General features: G+C 41.8%; 1 protein-coding gene across 1 annotated transcript in view; it reads left to right on the forward strand.

Moving 5' to 3' along the window:
• The window catches only part of ttbk1a (tau tubulin kinase 1a), a gene marked incomplete at its 3' end in the record, with an annotated part of 40,336 nt that overhangs the window by 9,460 nt on the left and 9,327 nt on the right, over positions 1–21,549 (forward strand). Inside the window, exons 6-13 of the mRNA XM_083969969.1 lie at positions 5,360–5,425; positions 5,935–6,027; positions 6,719–6,844; positions 6,934–7,088; positions 8,559–8,769; positions 9,297–9,472; positions 10,327–10,667; positions 11,645–11,826. Of these exons, the coding sequence (XP_083826095.1) occupies positions 5,360–5,425; positions 5,935–6,027; positions 6,719–6,844; positions 6,934–7,088; positions 8,559–8,769; positions 9,297–9,472; positions 10,327–10,667; positions 11,645–11,826 (1,350 nt within the window). The remainder of the gene's footprint in view (positions 1–5,359; positions 5,426–5,934; positions 6,028–6,718; positions 6,845–6,933; positions 7,089–8,558; positions 8,770–9,296; positions 9,473–10,326; positions 10,668–11,644; positions 11,827–21,549) is intronic.

The following is a 21,549-nucleotide window of genomic DNA, read 5'->3' on the forward strand; positions in this document are numbered from 1 at the left end:
TTATCAATTCTTCATTTTTTGCACATTTCTTTCACTAGTTTTAAATTGTCTTCCGTACACACATGTTCCCTGTGACCTTCACTGTCCTCTGTTGTGTTTCTGGTTCAGTTTCCTGAAGCTGCTTCAGAGGAAAAATAACAAAGTGAATAGTAAAGAGATAAAAGAGACGGAGACGGGGTGTGTTTGCTGCATTGCAGCACATTAGTTCAACAGATCACACACTGAGTAGTAGTGTGTGTGTGTGTGTGTGTGTGTGTGTGTGTGTGTGTGTGTGTGTGTGTGTGTGCTGCATTTCCTGTCTGTGCAGTAATTCACACTGATTGGTGATCAATCATCGTCATTGATCAGCTATTGTCAGTAAACGTGACAGAGCAGAGTTTTAAAGATCCAGTGTTTTAGGTTGAAAGGCTTTTATTGTGAAAAGTCTGAAAAGGCTTTTATTGTGAAAAGTCTGAAACAGTTCGAGGTCTGGTCAGTCTCTCTCTCTCTCTCTCTCTCTCTCTCTCTCTCTCTCTCTCTCTCTCTCATTCATTTCCTGTGTCTCTCTATCAGACTGAACTCTGAGCTATTTTTAGACCAGTGAGTACGTGAGCTGCCTCCATTTACTGTCAGACTCCTCTCCTCTCCTCTCCTCTCCTCTCCTCTCCTCTCCTCTCCTCTCCTCTCCTTTCTCTCCTCTCCTCCCCCCTCTCCTCCTCCCCTCCCCTCCTCTCCCCTCCTCTCCTCTCCTCTCCTCTCCTCTCCTCTCCTCTCCTCTCCTCTCCTCTCCCGTCCTCTCCTCTCCTCCTTTCATCTCCTCTCCTCCCCCCCCCCTCTCCTCTCCCCTCCCCTCCTCCCCTCCCCTCTCCTCCTCTCCCCAACCTTCCTCTCCTCTCCTCTCCTCTCCTCCCCTCCTCTCTTCTCCTTCTCTCCTCTCCTCTCCTCTCCTCTCCTCTCCTCTCCTCTCCTCTCCTCTCCTCTCCTCTCCTCTCCTCTCGTTTCCTCTCGTTTCCTCTCCTCTCCTCTTGTTTCCTTTCCTCTCCTCTTGTTTCCTCTCCTCTCCTCTCCTCTTGTTTCCTCTCCTCTTGTTTCCTCTCCTCTCCTCCTCTTTTCCTCCTCCTCCTCCTCTCCTTCTGCAGTGTTGCGTTGCTTCTGTTGCAGCAGTGAGATGAATATTTGATGCTCTTACATGCGTCAGTGAGCGAGAGACCTTAGGCTCTCTGCCTGTTCTCTCTCTCTCTCTCTCTCTCTCTCTCTCTCTACAGCTGAGTCAGCTTCAGTGATCTGAGCGGATCGCCCTTTTTCTCTCCCTCCCCCACTCTTCCTCCTGCTGCTTCGTCCTCTGTCTCATCCCTCCATCCTTTCTCTCAGCAACACTCCCTCCTCCCCGCTCCAACATCTGCTCACTCCATCCTCTCTGTCTCTTCATTACACGACCGCGACATCCGGGTTTAGTCCAGGTTTAGTCCAGGTTTAGCCCAGGTTTAGCCCAGGTTTAGTCCAGGTTTAGTCCAGGTTTAGTCCAGGTTTAGCCCAGGTTTAGTCCAGGTTTAGCCCAGGTTTAAATCAGGTTTAGCCCAGGTTTAGTCCAGGTTTAGCCCAGGTTTAAAACAGGTTTAGTCCAGGTTTAGCCCAGGTTTAAAACAGGTTTAGCCCAGGTTTAAGTGAGGTTTAGTTCAGCTTTAGTCCAGGTTTAAGTCAGGTTTAGTCCAGGTTTAAGTGAGGTTTAGTTTAGCTTTAGTCCAGGTTTAAGTCAGGTTTAGTTCAGCTTTAGTCCAGGTTTAAGTCAGGTTTAGTCCAGGTTTAGTTCAGGTTTAAGTCAGGTTTAGTTCAGGTTTAAATCAGATTTAGCCCAGGTTTAAATCACGTTTAGTCCAGGTTTAGTCCAGCTTTAGTTCAGGTTTAGTCCAGGTTTAAGTCAGGTTTAGGTCACGTTTAGCCCAGGTTTAGCCCAGGTTTAAGTCAGGTTTAGTCCAGGTTTAGGTCACATTTAGCTTTGTTTTTTACTTTGTTTTTTGTTTTTTGTTTTTTAGGTCACATTTAGTCCAGGTTTAAGTCAGGTTTGGCCCCCCAGGTTTAGCCCAGGTTTAAGTCAGGTTTAGCCCAGGTTTAGGTCATGTTTAGCCCAGGTTTAGTTCAGGTTTGGCCCAGGTTTAGCCCAGGTTTAGGTCATGTTTAGCCCAGGTTTAGTTCAGGTTTGGCACAGGTTTAGCCCAGGTTTAAGTCATGTTTAGCCCAGGTTTAGCCCAGGTTTAGTCCAGGTTTAATTCAGGTTTGGCCCAGGTTTAAGTCAGGTTTAGCCCAGGTTTAGTTCAGGTTTAATTCAGGTTTAATTCAGGTTTAGCTCAGGTTTAGTTTATGAAGTTTCAACGTCATTGAAGCTTCACTAAGGAAATTGATCTTTGAATCAATTGATCAGTTTAAAAAGTCAGACATTTCCTACCAATCAGGATGTTTCGTTGTCAGTGAGCTGTTGTCCATTTGTCTTTCACCTCCTATGATTTGTTCACATTGTTCCATAAATTCAGCCCAAAAGTTATTCTCAAAGGAGCAGAGCCTTCTCTCTTCTGATTGGCTGAAACCGACCGGTTGTAACTCGAGCTCCAGAGAGAAAATAAAGGACAGAGGGAGAAGAAGCTATGGAGTTTATAAAATCCATCCTAGCTTGGATTAACGTTCCCTGAGTTTGAGTTTGAGTTTGAGTTTGAGTTTGAGTTTGAGTTTGAGTTTGCATGATGTTCAGTCTATATTGATCACCTGTCATCACTTGTTTGATCAATGATTTATGTTCTGTTTCTGTTTTTCTTGTTTTAAATATGTTCAATGTTTAATGTGTTTTATAATTTTCATCTTTTTTTCCGTTTCAGTGTCTTTTTGTTTTTTGTTTTTCTTTGCAGTTCCTTTGGACTTATGATTTTGACGTGCATGCCTCCCGTTTCTCCATCATCTCCATGGTTACCCAGGGATGTGAGTGGTTTCTATAGCAACAGACGGGTCACAGCCGCATCGCCAGCACGACCACCAAAGCAGAAAACGTAAAATCGTCTGAGCCGTCGGAGGCTAATGTGATAATGCTTATCAGATCGTCAACACATTTTTATTAATTAACTAACTAACGCACTGGTCAGAAAAGTAGAAAAACAACTTCTTCAGTTTGAAAACACATGAGCTGCAAAAATTCAAGGGAAATGTCTCTAGGGAGATAAAAGTGAGGGAGCCGGCTAAAGGCTAGTAATGCTAAGCTAACAGTCCATGTGATATTGACATTCTAATAAACCAAACAAACTCAGCTTATTGTCAAACAACTAAAGGCCCCAGACCGGTCCCTCGCTTTATTGTGTCCCCAGAAACACTTCCATTTCAAGAAGAAACATCTGAGTTATCTAATACGACTTATTCAAACAAGTTGACTCAAACATTGGAGACACGTCCCCATCGTCCACGTCCAAACCTACGAGTTTCGTGTGTTTCAGAGCTGAATCACTCAGATTCCTCAGAAAAGTCCTAATAATATTCAAATAACACTACGATGATGAGATTTCCCTTAAAGGGATAGTTCAACATTTAGTCAAATTGGCCCATTGCCATAATCCCTATAGTCGTAGCAGTAGGTTCGTTACCTTTAATTGTCGGTGCAAGCTATTTTTAGAACGGTGGAGCAGAGCCGTGAGCTGCTCAGAGCTACGCTACAGAGGCTCATTATGGGATTTCTTGGTTTCCCTCATCAAACTCATCAAATACACAATCCAACAACTCCACAACGCTCTGGTGGACAAGTTGTGAGCTGCACATTCACCACGCTATGAGATAATAACACAACGTTACCACACAGAGTTGTTTTAGAGGGAAATTCATGCAAAACCGCTGATGCTCGTTGCCTTCAGGGACAGTTTTTCATCAACAGTCTCTGTATTTCCCTCTAAAACAACTCTGTGTGGTAACGTTGTGTTATTATCTCATAGCGTGGTGAATGTGCAGCTCACAACTTGTCCACCAGAGCGTTGTGGAGTTGTTGGATTGTGTATTTGATGAGTTTGATGAGGGAAACCAAGAAATCCCATAATGAGCCTCCGTAGCGTAGCTCTGAGCAGCTCACGGCTCTGCTCCACTGTTCTAAAAATAGCTTGCACCGACAATTAAAGGTAACGAACCTACTGCTATGACTATAGGGATTATTGCAATGGGCCAATTTGACTAAATGTTGAACTATCCCTGTATGACTGAGGTGACATCAGTGTGAAAGCAGCTGAGGCTCCAGTAGAAACAGTAGAGACGGTCTGCTTCCTGTCCAGTAGATTTATCAGATTTTAAATTAATTATTTCAAAGATGAAATATTGAATAAAGGATTGAAATGAAAACAAAGCGGCAGACTGCAGCGACGTGGTGTCATGACTCACCGACGGAGTCACGCAGACGGATCTAAATTTACACACAGTGGATCCTCCGTATGTCCACTTTTCAATTCAAGGCACGTCTAACCCAGTTGCTATGGTAACCCAGGCATGTCACAGCATCCCGTTCGCCACATGAAGATGAACGGTATCACCATGGTGACGTGTTAACTGACCCCTCCCCTACACACCCCGCTCCCCTTCCCCCTCCATGACCGTGTGGACTCGTGGCTGTGTGGACGCAGCGTGACCCTCTGCTGCCGTTTCATTCAAGTTGTTGAGCAGCAGAACGACATGTAGCGATGAACAGGATGTAGATTAATGCTGCGTTCAAAACAACTCAGAGGTCGGAAATCCCAACTCGAAAATCTCCGACTTCCGACATAATTGCGTTCACGCTGCAGGAACTCGGGAGAAAAAAAAAACACATGGATACCTGAAGGAAGTTTGGCGTATTGTGGCTCATCGCTGAACAGGAAAAATCAATGCAGCAGTAAATTATGTTTATTCTGGAGGAGAGGAGACGCTGCAGATGAGTGCACATATAATGTTACAGCCTTGATAACAGTTATACCTTATTTCCATCACATATGAGGAACACAATTTCACACCATACAACAATCACAGCTTAATATAAACGTATTTCACATAGGTTATACTGCAATAATACACAAAAATATGCATTCAAACCTCAACAAATAAATTAAAATGTCTAAATTCTAACCGTTTAAGAAGAGGGCTGCCATGTTTTGATGTCGGAGCTCTGATATGATACCCGAGTTTCCGACTTGTAATTTCCGAGTTCGACGCCGTTCAATTCATTTTTTACAACTCGGAGCTTGTTTTTTTCCGACTTCCGAGTTGTCTTGAACGCAGCATTAAAACCCAGCCTTGGGTGGTTGGAGCAGTTTGTTTGTGTTGGTGCGTTTGTTTGTGTGATGCTCGTTGACGTGAGCGCTCGCTAACTTTGCTCTGTCTCGTTGCTCAGCCGAGGACGGTGGCGGGTTTCAGAGGGACAGTTCGTTACGCCTCCGTCAACGCTCACAAGAACAAGGTGAGTGTCGCTCATCGCCTCTTAACTGTTCAATTTAAAGTTACAGTGATTTCACTGCAAAACTCAAATATCTTACCAAGAATATTTGTCTTATTTCTAGTCAAAATGTCTAATTTCTAGTCAAAACAAATCTAATTGTACTTAAAATAAGACTCATCACCTAAAAATGAACTTGTTTTTAGATCATTTTCACTTGTTTCACACAAATTTTTATTTTGAAATAAGTAGAGAAATCTGCCAGTGAAAGCAAGTTTTTTGTGCTTGTAATAAGAGAGAAAAACTTGCTTTCACTGGCAGATTTTTCTACTTATTTCAAGTGAAAATTTGTTTGAAACAAGTGAAAATGATCTAAAAACAAGTTAATTTTTAGGTGATGAGTCTTATTTTAAGTATAATGAGATTTGTTTTGATTAGAAATTAGACATTTTGACAAGAAATAAGACAAATATTCTTGGAAAGATTTTGAGTTTTTGCAGTGTTGAACCATGTGTGTCTCTCCCCCGCTCCAGGAAATGGGTCGCCATGACGACCTGTGGTCACTGTTTTACATGTTGGTGGAGTTCGCTGTCGGACAGTTGCCATGGCGAAAAATCAAAGATAAGGTCAGAGAGTTTCACTTATATATGTACTCATATACAATTTCCATGTGTGAAACATATGTACACACAAAATATAAATATTTATTTTAAATTGTATTCATTAGAAATTGCAATAGTTTAACATGTAGTTGTTGATATTGCATGTACAGTATTACATAAACATAAATCCATCCCACTGCCTGTTATATAATGTTGATGTTATAAACAATATGAGACCAGTTTGCAATAAGAATTTCATAGTAAAATCATTTATTAAGCCTGGATAATTTACACATTATGTATGATGTTTTTCTAAACTATATGAATATATAACAGTAACATACACTGTATTAAACATGTTATTACATACAAAGACTAATCATGGACATAACGTGCACAGATAACAAATGCTACAGAGACATATGTAGGTTATAGTAGTACATTATTTTGTAGATGCCACATGTGGCTCCAAAGTTGTTTAAAAAGAATCAATATTACAGGTTTTTCTGCTGCCATGTGGAAATCATTGTACTAGATTAATTACTATTTGTTTGTGTGAGACATATTCATGCCCCGCCCTTTGGTAAACCAGTTACATTTGCGATAAAATTAATAGCATGGTCACAGATTGAAGCACTTTGATGGATCCTCATTTATTCACTGCAGCTCAAAGTGTTTTTCTGTTGTTTTTTTTGTTTGTTTTCTTGTCTTGCAGGAACAAGTTGGTCAGATTAAGGAGCGTTATGACCATAAAATGCTGCTCAAACACATGCCTGCAGAGTTTAATATCTTCCTGGACCACGTCCTGGCCCTCGATTACTACACCAAACCAGACTACCAGGTACCACACCTGTCCGTCCGTCCATCCGTCCGTCTGCAGGACGTCTGCGGCTTCAGATCATTGACTCCATCTTGTCCTTGTTGTTTCAGCTGCTGATGTCAGTGTTTGAGAACAGCATGAAGGAGCGAATCATCACCGAGAATGAGCCTTTTGACTGGGAGAAGGGAGGAAGTGATGTCACGTTGTCAACCAGTGCCTCCACCCAACCACAGCACAACACCAGACCCACCGCCGCCATGGTGGGGTAAGAACCAGAACCAAGACCCTGAACGCCTCGTGAACCGGAAGCAAACAGGAGAAGGAGTTCTCAGAGTTGATCATTTATAAATCCAAACTGAACAAACTCTTGGTGGTAGAGAAAGGGTTAGGGATACGCCAACATTTTTTTTTTTCGTGTCTTGCCTCACTCCCGAGTCCATGACCAGCAGATAGACACCATCCTTTCCACTGTGCGTGCAGTAACAAGGGAGATAGAGCCGTATCGCCCGTAATTAGCTTAGCTCAAACACTGGAAGTGTATAGGTAGTGTTAGCCTGCCTCCACCTAAAGTCACTAATTAGCTTAGCTCAAACACTGGAAGTGTATAGGTAGTGTTAGCCTGCCTCCATCTAAAGTCGCTAATTAGCTTAGCTCAAACACTGGAAGTGTATGGGTAGTGTTAGCCTGCCTCCACCTAAAGTCACTAATTAGCTTAGCTCAAACACTGGAAGTGTATAGGTAGTGTAAGTCTGCCTCCTACCTAAAGTCGCTAATTAGCTTAGCTCAAACACAAGTGTATTAGCCTGCCTCCTACCTGAGCCAAAATCAGCAGTCAGAAGCTGATTTCATTTTAGCTCTAAACTCTGTAAATATATCACTTTATCCACATTTCAAACATGTTTAGGTGAGAAAGTAGCCGTTTAGATCAGCAGTGTGTCGTTAATTTGTCTAAATACCAGCTGTTTACAACTTTGAAGACGAAGTCGGCACTACTCAAGCTAGCCGTTGTGACCAACGCACTTCCGGTTACTTTCACAAAGTAAAACACCCGTTGCCCTTTACATACAGAAAACCATGACGATAGAATTTGTGCTTTTACTTTGAAATAGGAAGCTAACCTACCCTCGATGTAGCTAGCTTGAACCAAAATAAAGCGTCTTTGCTTGAACCCTCCGATTTGACCGATCTGGTCCCGTTACCGGCATTTGACCGCTCAAGATGCCTTACCGGAGAGTTTTGTCAGCTCTGAGACGAAGATCGGCCCGCCGGTTTCCGTTTAGAGTTGCTGAAGAGTTTCTCTGATGACTTTAGGTGGAGGCAGGCTAACACTACCCATACACTTCCAGCGTTTGAGCTAAGCTAATTAGCGACTTTAGGTGGAGGCAGGCTAACACTACCTATTCACTTCCAGTGTTTGAGCTAAGCTAATTAGCGACTTTAGGTGGAGGCAGGCTAACACTACCTATTCACTTCCAGTGTTTGAGCTAAGATAATTACAGCGATACAGCTCTATCTCCCTTGTTATTTGCACGCACAGTCGAAAGGATGGTGTGGTCTGCTGGTCATGGACTCGGGAGTGAGGCAAGACACGAAAAAAAAAATGTTGCATCTTTTTAATGAGATGCAGTTCTGACATTTACACAACTAATCTCCTTCTGTGTCCTTATTCTCTGGTACACTCGGTTAATCCTCAGCCTGTTCTGAAGTGAAACCCTCTGATGTTTCCCGTCCACAGAGCCATCGTGACGCCAGTTCCTGGAGATCTTCAGCGGGAGAACACCGATGACGTTCTGCAGGACGAACATCTCAGCGATCAAGAAAACGCCCCGCCGGCGCCGCCCAGTCGACCGCCCGGGGAGACGGGTGTCCAGCAGGCCGGAGAAACAGGAGAGGCTTGGGAGGATACGGACTTCAATCGCAACAGACTCAGGATCAGCCTGAACAAGGTTTGGACTGAACAGTTTTAGGAGGTTCTGACCCTGTTGGTTTAAATCTTAATCTACCCATAACTGTGCGTTCACACCAAAAGCTTCCAAAGAGTCAAAAACGCTCGAGGCTGGGCGTCAGACAAGACAGCTTCCAAAACGGCAAATATTTTCAGCCGCTTTGGCCGCTCGTCACGTGACTGACATCAAAGTTCGATCGCGGTGGTCATTGGGGAGCCGAAATACAAAAAAAAGAAAAAAAAGGCAGCCGACGGACCTCTCTATTCTGACAGGTTGCCGCCGGTTGCCGCTTAACCGCGTCATAGCTAATTACCCTAAAGTTAACCGTGGCTCAACTTCTCATCTGGTGACGCTTTGGAAGCTTTGGACGCTTTGGATGCTTTGGAAGCACGGCGACGCCTGTTGACGCTTCAGACGCTCAGTGTCGCCGGGCTCTCATTGAAAATGAATTAACTTCCAGCGTTTTGACGCTTTGGAAGCTTTTGGTGTGAACGCACAGTAAGACATTCCTTCTTGTTCTCCCTCAGGGGGCTCAGGAGGAGGATGGAGGAGGTCGGTCGGTGTGTCCGGTGTCGCCGGTTCGAGGCGGAGTGCCGGAGTCGCCGACAGGCCAGGGTCGGTCTCTGCGGTACCGCCGGGTCAACAGCCCCGAATCCGACCGGCTGTCTGCTGCAGAGGGCCGGGCCGACGCCTACGGACAGAGGTGACGTTAACCTACAGGAAACACTGCTTTCTTAAAACAGAGGTGTCAATTAGAGGAAGGAAGATTGTAGTTGAGATAAGGAACAACAACGACAAGGCTCCTGATGACATAAAGGTGTACAGATGGAAGAAAAGACTTGAACTTGGAGAGTGAAGACTTCCATGCTGCTAATTAAGATGAAACTTGATGCAGACTTTCACTCAATGACTTGTGTTACTTGATTTGGCTTGAGTTTAACTTCTCTCACAGAATTTGGGACTTGACTTGAGTACTTGATATGGCTGAGCTGAAGGACTTTAAAATGACTTGGGCATGTTCTCAAAGTTGTGTACTTGTCACCCGACTTGACTTGGACTTGTCTCAACTGACTTGAGACTTAATATTCAACTTAAAACTGGCTTGAGTCTTGATTTGAAACTCTTTTGACAAAACTTGTGACTTGGTAAGTTATAGCCCAAAGATTCGACTCATTTTCTGAGAAGACTTGTGTCTTGACTAGTTCATGATTTAAGTACATACGACTTTTGACTTTTGATCTTTGGATTTCACCTGAACCGACTTGAGTCTTGACTTGAGATTCCTTTTGACAAAACTTGCTCCAGTGACCTAAAACTTTACACTTGCTCTAAGGGTTTCCAAACCAAATTTGGACTTGGGTTGACTAACGTTTGACTTTAACCTCTTTGTCTTCTAAGACCTTGGACTTGACTGGGACTTGTCTTGGGGGACTTGAGACCTGATTTTGTCATTCATTTGAGACATAATCTGAACTTGTCTTTAAAGACTGAAGATTGGACTTTGTGTTGTTTGAGTCTTCACTTGATGGCATGCATGACTGGACTTGTGTCCTCCAGGTCAAGGATGGACATTCTGGGTTCTCCGTCTCGCCACGTCTACTCCTCCCAGCCGGCTCAGATGCTGTCCGTCGATCCAGGTTGCCGTGGCGATCGACACATCAGCGGCCGTCAGGAGGTGTCGGTGGCGTCCGTTGACCAGGAGGCGCACAGCAACGCCTTCATCCGCTCCGTCCCGCTGGCCGAGGAGGAGGACTTCGACAGCAAAGAGTGGGTGATCATCGACAAAGAGACGGAGTTGCGAGACTTCCAGCCGACCACATCGGGAACGACTGATGAGGAGCCTGAGGAGCTCCGCCCGCTGGAGGAGCAGGAGGAGAGGAGGAGGCTCAGAGCTGGAGGTAGGAGCTCCTGTACACATCTTTGTTTTAACTGCTATTACATGACTAGTGTTATTAGTGTTTAAGGCAAGGCAAGGCAGTTTTATTAGTATAGCCCGTTTTTACAAACAGTTTGTCTCAAAGGGCTTTACATCCCATCATAACAACATCCTCTGTCCTTAGACCCTCACATCCACTGAGGAAAAACTCCATGGAAAACCCTTTTAACAGGGAAAACCAGGAGAAAGCTCAGGGTGAGCAACAGAGGAGGGATCCCTCACCCAGGATGGACAGACGGGACAGAGATGTTGTTACAGACAAGAAAACAGTTTATAGTTTGTGACACAGAATGTGAGAAACATGGAAATGTTAACAAGAGTTGATGAAGGCAGCTTCTGGTGGGGGGAGGGGGCAGGGAGCTCCAGTTGTACCTGTTTTTAGTCCACCAAATACAGTTTTGTCAGACAGAACTTGTTGTTCTATCTATTTTCAATCACTCTTAATTTTATTTGAAGCTCATAGCTGCCTGCTAATTTCCATCCGTCGTCCCTTGACAGTCGCAGACAATACGGTTATATGATACGATAACGACAGAATAAAGTGTAGCGCGTTTTCAGTTGATCCAGGACATGGTAAGCTGAGCTAGGTTGTTAGGACAGTGGTCAAACCATCAGCTTCAGCTCCAAGGCGTTGGTCAGCAGATAGCTCCAGCCGGCTAACTGCTGCTAAAACAACAAGGTCTCATTGTTTTGTTTTGATTTCCACACTTGTTTGACAAACAACTACAACATGTAAAATCAGAGTCATTCAAAGGCGGATTATTTCTCTCTTGCAGGGCTAGCTAGCTAGGAGAAAGTCTTTATTGATGACCATGCTGTTTGAAAAGTTGTAGCTATTTACCATGATACCCATCTGGACCATGTTATTTGATGTAATTCATGCTGTGTACATTTCCAGTCCATACACATAAAAGTATTGATGTTTTTGTTTTCCTGAAGCCGGGGAGCTGGCGGTTCGTCCAAAGACTCACAACAGGGAGAGCAGCCGAGGGATGCTAACACTAACGGAGGAGGAGGCATCGAGGAGGAGTGGCGGAAGCCCCGCCCAGTCGCCCTGTCACTCGCTGCCGTCAGGACGACCCCGCCGGAGAGAGTCGGAGCCCATTGGACCTCAAAGACCGGTAAGAGAACCAGCCAGCCAATCAGAGGAGAGCTGAGCTCTCTGACGGCATGTTGGTGGACAGATGAGCCGAGCGGACGGCCGCTGCTCCGACGTTATGATTTATAACTGGGCAGCTGCTCCGCCTCCTTCATCCGTCCGTCAGCATGTAGCTTAAAGGACAAATCCAGCCTGATCGCAGCGTTCTGCTGATTCCTGCTGTTGAGCAAGGCACTAGTACACTACCACACCGCCAGCTGCTGCAGTGGAGCTACAGAAACACGTCACTAGGCAGGAATAGAAATAGGGAATGCATTTCCTGAAGGAAATACGGGTGAATGCTGAAAGCTGGAAGCTGAATGAGCTGAATAAATTGTTGAAACAATGCTGAATTAAGTGAAGAAACTGCCGAAGCAATCTTGAAGAGATGAAACGATATGAAGAGTATGAAATGGTTGGAAATTACTTGAATTGTTGGATTTGGATTAGTATGAAGAAATTGACGGTCTGAAGTCTACTTAAATATATTTAAAACTGACAGTTTGAAAACATTTTTGAACCATTACTAATATAGATGAAACAATATCTGAAGAGTAAATGTAGAAGATGAAAGACGGAGGATGTATGAAATGGGTGGTAATTACTTGAATTAGCGAAGAATAGTATGAATGAATTGAAAAGCTTGAGTCTACTCCAATAAGTTTAAAACTGGTGGCTTGAAAACATTGTTGAACCATTACTAATATAGATGAAACAATATCTGAAGAGTAAAAGTATAATAATATAGAAGTTGTTACAATCCTTTAAAGGGAAGAATAAGTTAGTATAACTACATCATATCTGAAGGCTAAATGTCGAGCATCTATTTTTACCCTGACATTTTCTTGTTTTACTTTTAGGAAATCACATGCTTTTTCATATATTCCAAGTGTCAATAATGGACAAACATGCTGCTTTATGCAAATGCAACTTTATTATACATAAACCAATGACAAATATTGTCAATATGTCATCAATGGCTTCAAAGCTCCATTGATAAAAACCTTGATGCCTCCATCAGTGGAAACTGTAGCAGAGATGATACAGACTGAGACTGAAGCTGATTGGTTCCCACCGACGGATTTAAACTGTGGGTTATCTCCAGTGGTGGACAGTAATGGAGTAAATTTACTTGAGTACTGTACTTAAGTACATATCCAGAGGATTTGTACTTTACTTGAGTATTAGATTTCTTTGGTACTTATTACTCTTACTTGAATACATTTCCCAGACAAATATTAGTACTTTTACTGGAGTTAATTAGTAGGAAGGCTGAAAAGTACTGGTTACTTTCAGGTCTTTTTCTAAAATCCTATTGGACACAAGCTGTGTTTGTCAGAGAAGGAAACCCTAACCCCTAAAAGCAGCACATCAGTGCAGCTGCTTTCAAAGAGTTCATTCTCACTAACAAGAGTTAAAAGCTCCTTACATTCATTTACAAACAATTAGAGTCACTCATTGATGTGAAGAATAAGACATTTACTCTGACTCTTACTTTTACTTAAAGTACATTTATAAGCATGTACTTTTGGATACTTAAGTACCTTTAAAAGCAAGTACTTTTTTACTCTTACTGCAGTAACATGTCGACTGAGATACTTTTACTTGTATCGGAGTAAATTTTGACCAGTAGTATTTGTACTCTTACTCAAGTACTGGGGTCGAGTACTCTGTCCATCTCTGGTTAGAGGTCACAATAACAGATAGTGGTTAGTATTGTGTTAACTTTGACGGCCCTTATATACGGTGTTATAAACAGAAAACAACATAAAACAGTCCATAAATGTTTAGTGAAAGCACCTGGACATCAACGGTCCGGTTGAGGAGCGCGACGAGCAGCGAGCATGTGGATTCAGGCTGGAAGTGTCCTTTAAAGGCAGACGGGCTCCTGCTCCCGGGAGTTTGTCTGCAGGTTCACGGCAGCGTCGTCCTGCAGCTGCACCGTGTGTCACACGCAGTCCAACAAACGCAAACCCGCTAACGATCTGAAGCTGATCAGACTCCTTCAGATTCAGATCCAGATGTTTCAGTTTGAGTCAATAAAAAAGAAGCTGAAACATCTGGATCTGTCCCGCGACTGCCTGTGACACGTCAACATCTGTCCTCCGTCCAGCTGTGGGGACGCTGCTGCCGTCTCCTCCTCCTTTGTCATTGGAGCTGAGTTTAAAATCTTTTTTTCCATTTCTTTGTTTTTCTATTTTATTTTTTCCATGACTTTTTTTTTTTGCTTTGGACCATTGTTTTATTTTGAAGGAGTGGATGAGGAAGACCCGATGTGTTGATGACGCTCTCATCCTTTGTGGTTCTGCTATGTTCTCCCATGTTCTCTGACACATTAGAGTCAACACTAACAAACACACACACACACCACACACACACACACACACACACACACACACACACACACACACACACACACACACACACACACACAGTTTACCATAAAAAGGTAATGAAAACATTGGCGTTTGTTGGTGTTGACTCCATCTCAGACCTGAAGCTTCTCAACCACGACCAGAATTTCTTAACCAAGTGGTTTAATCAGTTTATTTTCCATGACCGTGATGTAGAAGCTGAAAAGCCTTTTTCTGAAAGCGTTGGAGCTTCAACACTTAAGTTCAGCATCTTCAAAAGATTTGACCAGTCCTCTTAAAGCCCCAGTGTGTAACTTATTTGTCTTTTTATTATCAAAAATCAAACATGCCTTTCATAAATACGTATTTCACTGAAGTCGAATACAAATGAAAGCTTTCTGGTACCTTAGAATGAGTTGTTACAAGTCGTTACAAATGTGGGCGACGCACCGAACCGAGGCGGCCATGTTGCATTGTGACCGTAGGTAACCACGGAAACTGAACGGAGCTGTGGGCTCGGCCTGTTAAAACTGTCACCACTGTGTAGTGTGATGAAGGACGGAGGCACTGGTGTTGCATTCAGGTGCAGTCAGGCAGACGGCCGTCGGCAAACCAACCGGATGTCATTTTACTCCACCAGAGAAAGACGGTAAAACAATACCACATCACCATGACAACATGTTGTCAGGCCTGTATTGTTTGGCCTCGTGCTGGCGGACCACTTGTTTATCCTGTTACATGCAGTGTCTGTTGTCTGTCTGACGTCTGCCACATTTCACCTGAATGCAACATCAAGAATACGTTCAGATATGCAACCGCACCGCTAGATGGGAGGAATTCCTACATACTGGGGCTTTAAGTTGATTTAGAGAAGTAACGGTGTTGGTGGATAAGAGTATGTTTGATGTGTTTGTGCAGCTCATTTAACAGATGAAGGAAATTAAAAGTAAGAATATAAAACACACACAGATTTACAATAAAGAAACAACGTTGTAAAAGGTGACATTAGGCAGTGGGCAGTTTGAAAAGGAGACTTTAAACTGGCTTGTCTGACATCGCCTGGTCATAGCAGTTGATGTTTTTTTAATTCACCCATCCTGATCTCATTGAAAAGATTTCTCCCACTGTGCTGCAAGTCTTTGTTTTCAATAATCCTCCCATAAGATTTCCTGCTTTTAGACTTGAGTCTTATTTTCCCTGAACTTCTGTGTGAACTCCACCTCCGTCTTCTTCTAACAAAGCCGTGGATTCCTACTATTATATTACACCCACAACAGTTCAGCTCAGATTCAGCAGTTTAAATAAAGATGGTTTGATGTCGTCATGTTCAGTTCTCAGTTACAGACACAACAGAATAAGACGATAGGTCTTTCTCAGGTTTTTTTAGTCATGGCTGGATGTGAGATGCTGCTGTCTGCTGGACTGGTCACCGTTTAAACACATGCAGTGCTGGGGGGGCCAGTTTCTTTTAAAAACAAAGAAAAACACGCACTCTCCAAAAAACTTTCAGGAACAAACTGAAGAGGTGCATGGCCAAAAGTTGCACTTAAAGAAAAAGAAGAAAGGCCAGCAGCACTCGTGTCCTTCTCATTGTTTTTTATTGCAAACTGCGTCGGCGCTTAACACACACACAGACCGGTTTCAACAACATCTTCGTCGTCATGATCCATTAGAGTCCGTTCAGTCAGTTACAGACACAACAGAATAAGACGAGAGATCTTTCTCAGGTTTTAGTCGTGGCCGGATGTGAGATGCTGCTGTCTGCTGGACTGGTCACAGTTTAAACACACGCAGTGCTGAGATTTCAGCCAGTTTCTTTGTCACCACTACAACATGTTTGCATCATGTAGAAGGAGCTGAAGGTGTTAGAGGTCATGAGAAGGTTTTACAAACACAAACCGTGTTATTTCTTCATGTTGAGTCACTTTCTTCGCAGCCGAGTGTTTGTTGAACCGACGACTGGACCGGTCCTTATTGTTATCGTCAGACGTGTCAACCAGTTGTAGATGAACAACCTCCTGATGGTTCTTCATGGTTCATGTGCTCGATCCGTTGGTCTCTGTGATGTTGACGTTAATGTTTGGGTCTTTGCATCAACACGAACTTTGCGTTATGAGCATGGTTTAGAAATGAAAACCAGAAACTCATGTTGTTCTGATGAAAACCTGCAACAGCGACAATAACATCTGTCCAAATAAACACTCCACAAATCTTCTCTGAAAAACTTAGAAAACATTTGAATCTTTCATCATTTGTTTCAAACTAATACGGAGGCCTTAGAAGGTCCTGAAAGGTAACAACTAATATTAAATATATATTTTTAAATCAAATCTTTCAGGACTTTCTGGGCTTCCATAAAATAAAGGTGAACACAAAAAAGAAAGAAAAGAGTTTATGGAAAAACTAATATCTATAAATATTAAATAATGGGGTAAATACATAAACAGGTCATCTAAATCATAGAATTCAAAATAGTTACTTTAAAAAGTTGAAAGCGAAGCAGCTTAAAAAACAAATAAAACATGAGCTATTTTCTATGGAGGATCAAAACTGACTACATGTAAAAAAAAATAAAAAAAAGTGAAATAAATGAATAAATGAAAAATTGATGACAACAACAACAATATGAACAAACAACATCCTGATGAGTGTCTTTAGCGTTTGTCCTGAAGGTGGCGCTAGAGAGTTGTTAAAGCTTCATCTTGGACATTTTTCATGACATTTAGATTTTGAACTTTTGCTTTGTTCTTTGTGTTTTTTTTTTTTTTTTTTTTGTAATGTGTGTATGTGTGTGTGCACTTGTGTATATTTTCTGGAGGCGTTGTCCCGGAGGAAAGGTCAGGGGTCGTGGGAGTCGTTAGGATTCGACCACAGCTGGTGAAATGAATGTGGAATTGTTTGAATTTCACATTTATTTGACGTTTTATGTTTTCAGATTCTATTGAATTCTCCCTCTGCAGGAATTTTCTTCATGAGTGTGATTTATTATTTCCTTTTATCCATTTCTGCTTTTCTTTCTTTTCTTTTTGTTTGTTTGTTTGTTTTAAATACATGTATGTGACCATTTGATTTTTTATTCATGCACTTATGGTTAAGTCAGGTTTGATCCTCCATACTGGTGGCTGCTGTATTCTTATTATTATTATTCCATCATCACTGATATTTCACTTTACCTGCAGAGTAACGTCTTCTCTGTTAGCGACACTAGTCCAGCTCTGCTTCGATTCTCTATTTTTTTTTCTCCTTCCTTTTTATTTATTTTCCGTTGTCGGAAATTGTCACCACCGTTAACAACTTCGGAGCGACGGCTGGCTGCCATTCTCTTTTTTACTCCTCTCCAATTCTTCCCCCCACCCCTCCCCCCTTCCACATAACTACTGACGCCTTTGCCCCCCCAACTTTATCGCTTTAAAAGTACACAGTATGTCGAGTTTGACTCACCTGAGGAGACAGAGAAAAGGTGCGAGGGTGCCATTGGGACAACACGAGAAGAAATAAAGTGATGTTTCGGGGTAAGCACAGTTTAGGAATAGTCCTTTACCTCTGTTCTCTCACTCAGTTTCTGTTCCTCCTCTTCCTTTTTCCTTCTGTTCAGACATTCTCCTCCCTTTATTTTTCCTCCGTTGTGTGTCTGTGTTGTGTGTGCTTGATGACTCCATCTCTTCTTTTGTGTTCCCTGTTTTCTTTTTTGCATCTCCAATGGTAGATTTCTATTATTTTTTTGTTTGGTTTTGTTTTGTTTTGTTTAGTTTTCCTTCAGAAATCAAACGCTCACTCTGTCAGTTGTCCAGGCTCAGACTGTTGTTGTTGTAGACTAGTGATGATTCAGTATGTGCAGTGCTCGTGCTGGTGACTTTGTGTCTTTTTAAAGTGCTTCTTTCTTTGTGGGGGAGAAATATTGTCATCATCATTTTTCCAGATAGGGGGATGCTAGTCTGACCAATCTGGCAACCCACCCAGCAGCTAACGAACGCAGTCTATTAGCTCCCGTTAACCTCCTCCTGTATCTGTATCTGTATCTGTATCTGTATCTAGTCTGTGATATCATGTGTAGCTGTAGACAGGGTGCCAGATATTACACCAACACTCTCCCCAGGCCCCGCCCCCCCTCGCCATCTTTGACCAATCAGCTGAAGGCTTTAGATGCGGGAGCACTGCAAAAACTCAAATATCTTACCAAGAATATTTGTCTTATTTCTTGTCAAAATGTCTCATTTCTAGTCTAAACTAATCTCTTTCCACTTAAAATAAGACTCACCACCTAAAAATGAACTTGTTTTTAGATCATTTTCACTTGTTTCAAACTAATTTTTATTTTGAAATAAGTAGAAAAAGTTTTTTGTGCTCGTAATAAGAAAGAAAAACTTGCTCCACTATCAGATTTTTCTACTTATTTCAAGTGAAAATTTGTTTGAAACAAGTGAAAATGATCTAAAAACAAGTTAATTTTTAGGTGATGAGTCTTATTTTAAGTAGAATAAGATTTGTTTTGACTAGAAATGAGACATTTTGACAAGAAATAAGACAAATATTATTGGAAAGATTTTGAGTTTTTACAGTGAGAGCACCAATCAGCTGAAGGCTTTAGATGCGGGAGCACTGCAAAAACTCCAAAAATTTTACCAAGAATATTTGTCTTATTTCTAGTCAAAATGTCTCATTTCTAGTCAAAACTAATCTCGTTATACTTACAATAAGACTCATCACCTAAAAATTAACTTGTTTTTAGACACTTTTTACTTCTTTCAAACCAATTTTCACTTGAAATAAGTAGAATAATCTGATAGTGGAGCAAGTTTTTCTTTCTTATTACAAGCACAAAAAACTTGCTTTCACTGGCAGATTTTTCTACTTATTTCAAGTGAAAATTAGTTTGAAACAAGTGAAAATGATCTAAAAACAAGTTAATTTTTAGGTGATAAGTCTTATTTTAAGTGGAAAGAGATTAGTTTTGACTAGAAATGAGACATTTGGACAAGAAATAAGACAAATATTCTTGGAAAGACTTTGAGTTTTTGCAGTGAGAGGGGCAGGAAGTCAAACCAGAGTGTTGGGAAGAAGTAGCCGTAGTAGGAAAACAACATAGCATTGATTTTTTTTGTACACACAGGTCTGTTTCCTGCTTATATTAACCCCGCCCCTCCCTTCTTTTCCCTCTCTGTGATTGGTGTGTTTGCAGTTGGAGGAGGAGCGGCACCACGCGGCGCGGCCCAATCAGCTGCGGCGGCTGGCCTCCTACGTCTTCTCCTCCTCCACGCTGGAGACGGAGCAGTATCCCCACGGAGGAGCAGCAGGCAGCTTCATCCAGAGGAGCCGCTCCGCCGAGAGCAGCCCCGCCCACATCATCACCGCCGCCGGCGCCGCCAACTCGGCGCGGCGGCGGCACGGCACGCTGCCGACGCCCGGCAGCCCGCGCAGCAGACACTCGTACCTGAACGCCTCGCGGACACATCTGCAGCAGATGTTAGCCAAGCTCATGAACAAGAACAACAACAGCTGAGAGAACTGAGAGACACGGACTCAGTCACGTGACCTACACACACATGTGAAATACACACTGACTGACACACACACACACACACACACATGCAGGGTGCATCAAACCATTGCTGTGGCCCAGGGAACTCTTTGTCCCCGTACATTTACACTGCAAAAACTCAAAATCTGTCCAAAAATATTTGTCTTATTTCTTGTCAAAATGTCTCATTTCTAGTCAAAACTAGTTTTAGTTTAGTTTAGTGTGTTTATTTCGGTCTTATAAAAACAAATACAATAGACAAATATAAAGGTATAAATACAAAACAAAACAAATCAGAACAAAAACACAACAAGCAAAACAATTCACTTTGACCGAAAAGGTGTAAGAGGCTGAAGCATCAGCTTATTTTGCCTACCCTTCTTAAATTAACATTTTCCGTTCACTCATTTTAAATTTTTTTACCAAATTTTTTACAGAAACTAAACTCTTTTCATTTAAAATGAGACTTCACCTAAATATGAACTTGTTTTTAGATCATTTTCACTTGTTTCAAATTAATTTTTACTTAAAATAAGTAGAAAAATCTGCCAGTGAAAGCAAGTTTTTTGTGCTTGTAATAAGAAAGAAAAACTTGCTCCACTATCAGATTTTTCTACTTATTTCAAGTGAAAATCTGCTTGAAAGAAGTAAAAAGTGTCTAAAAACAAGCTGCTTTTTATGTGATGAGTCTTATTTTAAATAGAATTAGATTTGTTTTGACTAGAAATTAGACAAATATTCTTGGTGAGATATTTGAGTTTTTGCAGTGTGTAGAGTGTTGATCACCTACTGATCCACTGTAATTAATGGCATCAGTTGACGACGGTAATAATTTAATTATTGATCCATTTGCAAAACTTTAAATTTGTTTTATTGTCAGAAATGGTCATAAAGTATGTGGAGGACCAGGGATGCCACAGGAAAAGTTAAAAAAAAAAAAAAAAAAAAAAGCACTTACTTAATTTCATGTTTAAATAGATATTTAAAAAAATAAAAATATTTACAAATACAAAGTTTTATTTATGAATTAATAATGACATTTGAAAAAAAAAATAAGATGAAGTAAAAAGAAATGCAAGAAATATTTACTGATAATTAATTCATAAATAATTATCAGTGTTAATCTATGAAATTGAGGAAACACTTGAAAATTCATGTCCTCATTTAGTTAAGCTGCTCATGAAATATAAAGTCATTTATTAGTTTTAAAGGGATAGTTCACCCAAAATTGAAATTTCTCATGTGGACTAAGGGCTGGGAGAAGTTTCAGAGTCCTCCGTCTCGGTCTCGGCGTAGCAGTGCATGTCCATATGACGGTTGCAAATGGATACCAACTGTCTTCGTAACAAAAAGACACACCAAAAAACATCCAGATACCTCCATGCTGCTCGTATGTAATGTCCGTCTTGTATTGAAGCCCCGACATGAGAAATTGTCCTGAAAAAAATTAAATAAGTCTATATTTCAAGCTTGTTTGTAGCGGAAGCTTCTTGAAATATAGACTTGTATAATTTTTTTCGGAACAATTTTGCATTTTGGGGCTTCAATACAAGACGGACATTACATACGAGCAGCATGGAGGTATTTGGATGTTTTTTGGTGTGTCTTTTTGTTACGAAGACAGTTGGTATCCATTTGCAACCGTTATATGGACATGCACTGCTACGCCGAGACCCCCTGTAACTCAGAGAAGACTCTGAAACTTCTCCCAGCCCTTAGTCCACACGAGGGGGAGGAGATTATGAGGGAAACTATCCCTTTAATGCCATTATTTTGAAATGGCAACCAGTGCGGAAGTGTTGGAAGTGTCACAATGTGGACACAATGTCAAAGA

Source organism: Trachurus trachurus (assembly GCF_905171665.1).
Source record: "Trachurus trachurus genome assembly, chromosome: 1".
Taxonomy (NCBI): Eukaryota; Metazoa; Chordata; class Actinopteri; order Carangiformes; family Carangidae; genus Trachurus; species Trachurus trachurus.